The sequence below is a fragment of the Orycteropus afer genome, unplaced genomic scaffold (assembly GCF_000298275.1).
Source record: "Orycteropus afer afer isolate SDZICR_OR568_19922 unplaced genomic scaffold, OryAfe1.0 scaffold00049, whole genome shotgun sequence".
NCBI classification, from domain to species: Eukaryota; Metazoa; Chordata; class Mammalia; order Tubulidentata; family Orycteropodidae; genus Orycteropus; species Orycteropus afer.
The window spans coordinates 6961321-6965498 of record NW_006921636.1 but is presented as its reverse complement, the minus strand read 5'-3'; the positions used below and the strand labels follow the sequence as shown (position 1 = coordinate 6965498).

Here is a 4178-nt window from a genome sequence, read left to right as displayed (position 1 = left end):
GAGAGAGGCAGGGGAGGGGCTCACATCGAAGCAGAAACCTGAAGGATGAGGAGCAAGGCTCAGGAAGGCAGAGGGAAGAGCCAGAGCAAACACCGAGGGAAGAGCCAGAGCGTGTAGGGAGAGGCAGGAGGAGACGTGTAGGGAGAGGCAGGGGGAGACGAGTAGGGAGAGGCAGGGGGAGACGGGTAGGGAGAGGCAGGGGGCATATACAGTGCAGCGCCTGGAGCTGTCAGAGCTGCCAGCGGTCAGCCACCAGGGGGCAGAGCTGCCTTGTGTGAGGAGAGCGGGGAGAGGGTTCTGGGAGTTGGCAGGGCCAGTCACTGCACAGCAGGGCAAGGTAGGGAGGATGGCTGCCACAGTGAGACGTTTGGGCTTGAACTGAGGAGGTGAGGGCCCCGGGAGGTCTGAGCAGGAACAGGCCTGGCCAGGTGTGGAGAAGGAAGGAGACACAGGGAACTCGCATGCGCCCTCGATCAGACACACACACTCACACCCACACACTCCCCCATACACACTCACAGGTACTCACAGCCCTCTACCCCCACCTCCCCCAGAAACACTCTCAGAGGAAACGGATTCAGGAGTCCAGCCCCAGGCCAGCCCCACTGGCCTCGTCCCAGGAAGGAAACTGCAGGCTTTCACTTCTTCCATGTGGAGTGAGGAGCTGAGGCCTCTCCAGAGAGGTCACTGATGTCCCCATGACACTACCCCATCCACCCAAGCTCCTCCCAGTCCCTGGAGAGGGGTGGTCCCTGAACAGGATAAGACGGGATCAGGAATGACCAGGGTGGGACCTCAAGAGAGGTCTGTCTGGTCCCTGCTTTCTCCTTATACCCCTACAGTGCGGACACATAGTAGGTCCTCATTAAATATTCAATGGATGGATGAATGAATAGTTAGCACTTGGTCCTGAGAATATGATCTTGAAGGAAGATTACGGGGTCAACACGATTATGGTCTCAGAGTCATCCAAATCAGCACCCTTCCTTCCTTCCTCTGAATCCCATTCACCTCCCTATCAACCAGCCAGCTCTGGCTTCCGTACCCCGAGGGACGGAGAGCTCACCATCTGTGCATCACACTAAATGTCAATCCTTCCTCAGAGCAGCTGAACACCTTCTGGACTCCAACCTGCTGGCCCTATGTGAGCCTCTGCATCAGCCCAGAAAGAATTCTCTCTCCCTTCCAAGGCCCTGGGCTTCTCTTCTTGATACTAAAGGCCTCCCTCTCACCATGGCAGAAGCTGTCAAGGGCAACCCATAAACTGGATTCACAAAAATCTAAATTTTTTGCTGATTTGAAGGAAGGAGAGAATCTGGTCTGAGTTACAGCCCCCCTTTTAGAAGAATAGGAGCTGGCCAGTCCCTGGGGCTGCCATGACAGTGCAGTTAAATATGTCACCGCTTATCATGGCACTTGCATTGTCGCTTCTCCTAAAAGGAGAGAAACTTTGTCCTGTACAAATATTTCTACCAAAATTAAGCAATGAAAATAAGCCAATGTCGATTTCAGATGATAGACTATGCAGATTTACAACAAAGACCCAAGAAACCAAGTGAAATGGACACAAATGACAACCTTGGGGCCCAAAGCTTCAAAGGAAAGAATAAAGAAGGAGATTAAACACCAATTAGAGGAAGCAACTGAATGAAAATAGCAAACAAGGAGGCAAACAGAGCCATGATTTGCCCACTGGTCTGGGATGGTGCAGCCACTTTGAATTTTTGCAAGCAGCATTCCAATCAGGGCAGGAACCAGATAACTAGCTCTGCTCACCCAGGACTGCACCAGCACCCACATGGGTGATCAGTGACCAAAGAGATGTGATCTCCCCCTTACCCAGCACAACCTCCTTGTGACCAGAGGGGAAGCCTCCCCACCCCCACCCCCAACACAGTGAGACACCCCCCACTGCCAGTGTGTGCCACTTTCTTTCTTCTTATTTCTTCCCTCTTCTTTTCTTTTTTCTTCTTCTCCTCTCCACTTTCTATTTGACTCTGTGGAGTGGACGCCCTGCCTCTGCCCCTCTGCAGGCTGTGGTGTGGCCTCCCACAGCGTGAGCGCCACATTCTCACCACAATGTGAGCGCCACATTCTCCCGCCACATTCTCCCGCCACAGCTGCGTTTGGCACCAGTACTGTGCTCCTTCTCTCCCTCCCTCCCTCCCTCCCTCCTCCTCTCTCCCTCCCTCCCTCACTCACTCATTCCTTTCTTTTTCCCTCTTCCTGCCTCCCCGTTTTTGCCCTTCCTTTCCTTTTCTTCCTCCTCCTCCCCCCTTTTCTATGATCCTGTGGAGTGAGCACCCTGCCCCCACCTCTGTGGTCGACAGCGCCCACCCACACCCTCTGCAGTGGTTGGTGCGAGCTTCTGCAGGGTGAGTGCTGTGTTCCCGCTGCAGCCGAGTCTGGGGGCCAGCACTTGCACCAGAACTGTGCTGCTTTTCATTTTCCTTTATTCTTTCTACTTAGTTCTTCCCGTTCTTTTCCCCGTCCCTTGTTGTTTTCCTCCTCTTCCTCCCCCTCTTCATTTTCCCCATGAGTCATAAGCCAGTGACCCGACCCAGCCATAGGCACCACACCTGCTGCCCCTTCCACTGAGTGAGTGCCACCAGCCACTCCACCACCACTGGACTGATGACCAACAGCAGCCAACACCTGCCCACCCTGCCCTCAGCTACTCCACACGACCAGCAATTGGACACTCAAGCCCACACTCCCAAACACGACCAAGTTCACCCAGAGACAGGTGGTGAGCACCCCGTGCTGCCAGCTAGTCACCAGAGAAGCACACTCACCTCACTGCCCAGATATATTAAAACAAAACAAAAATCTAGGTAAGGCAAATCAACATGCAATCAACAGATTAATACAACAATCCACAATATCAGAGACAACAGACAGCTTCAAATCCCACACACAACAAAGGACAATAAGGCTCAAGCAACTGACCAAAATACAGGGCTAGAACATCTCCCAGAGAGAAAAATGGCATTGGGACTACATGATAAGGAATTCAAAAGGATTTTACTTAGGACCCTTCAACAGATTAAGAAAGAGATCAAGGAAAACACAGACAAGAACAAGGAAATCAGAGATGAAATCAAGGAAAACACACAAAAAATCTAGAGAATTGTATTGTTTCAGGAAAACAATGTAAGAACCAATTGGCAAAAATCCAGGGAAACCTAGAAAACATGCAAAAACAGTAAATGTAAATCTAAAACACCAAACCCAAATTTTAGAAATAGATAGTGCATTGGAAGGGTGACGAGCAGAACTGAATCAATGGAAGGCAGGATTAGTGAAATTTAAGGCAAATCTCTTACTACTCATCTGTTAGAGGAATAATATGAAAAGAGAACAAAACAAAATGAAGAAAGCCAAAGACTACAGTAGAACATAGGGGTGCAAAGTTTTAAAAACTTCTAAGTCATAACCAAACACCTTGAGCAAATGAATGGCTGGGCCTGGGGGCTCAGAACACAGCCTTAGGGGACAACAAAGTCAACCGGCACAACACAATCCACAAAGACAATGTTCTACATCCTACTCTGGTGAGTAGGGACTGGGGTCTTAAAAGCTTGTCAGGGGCCAGTCAAGGTGCATCTATTGACCTCTTCCCATCTGCAGCAAAAAGGAGTGAAGAAGATCAAAGATGTATGAAAATAGTTGCAAGAGCAAACCCCAGCCTCCATGACCCTGAGACCAGAACTAGATGGTGCCCAGCTACCACTGCGGACAACAGCTCTGAAAGGAATCGTAATAGGCGGTCCTGGATAGAGTGGGAGAAAAACATGGAACAAAACTCAAAATCATTAGAAAGACTAGACTTACTGGTCTGATACAGACTGGTGGAATCCTTGAGATGATGGACCCTAGATACCCTTCAAGCCTGGAACTGAACTTACCCCTGTGGGTCAACTGTCAGCCAAGGAATAGTCAGGCTTATAAGGTGAGCAGTAGCACCAGGGAAATACACACTCCTGAGAATAATCAACCACAAAGGGCAGCACTTGCCCAGGAATAAAGCTCAGAAAGCAAGAAGGGATAGCAAAGAAGACTGAAGGAAAAAGGGAGAAAGTGTAATGAGTTCTGCTGCGTCGTGAATGTCACGAAACCAAATGTGCATGAAATGTTGAACGGAAAATCAATCAGTTCTGTAAATTTTCATCCACATC

At 49.9% G+C, this 4178-nt stretch overlaps 1 protein-coding gene across 1 annotated transcript in view; it reads right to left on the bottom strand.

Annotated features, from left to right (window-relative positions):
• PTGIS (prostaglandin I2 synthase) overlaps window positions 1-4178 on the bottom strand; it is a 45444-nt gene that overhangs the window by 17326 nt on the left and 23940 nt on the right. The window contains exons 4-5 of the mRNA XM_007938430.1: window positions 2713-2770; window positions 25-58 (exon numbers count right to left, since the gene is read on the bottom strand). Coding sequence (XP_007936621.1) covers window positions 25-58; window positions 2713-2770 — 92 coding nt within the window. The remainder of the gene's footprint in view (window positions 1-24; window positions 59-2712; window positions 2771-4178) is intronic.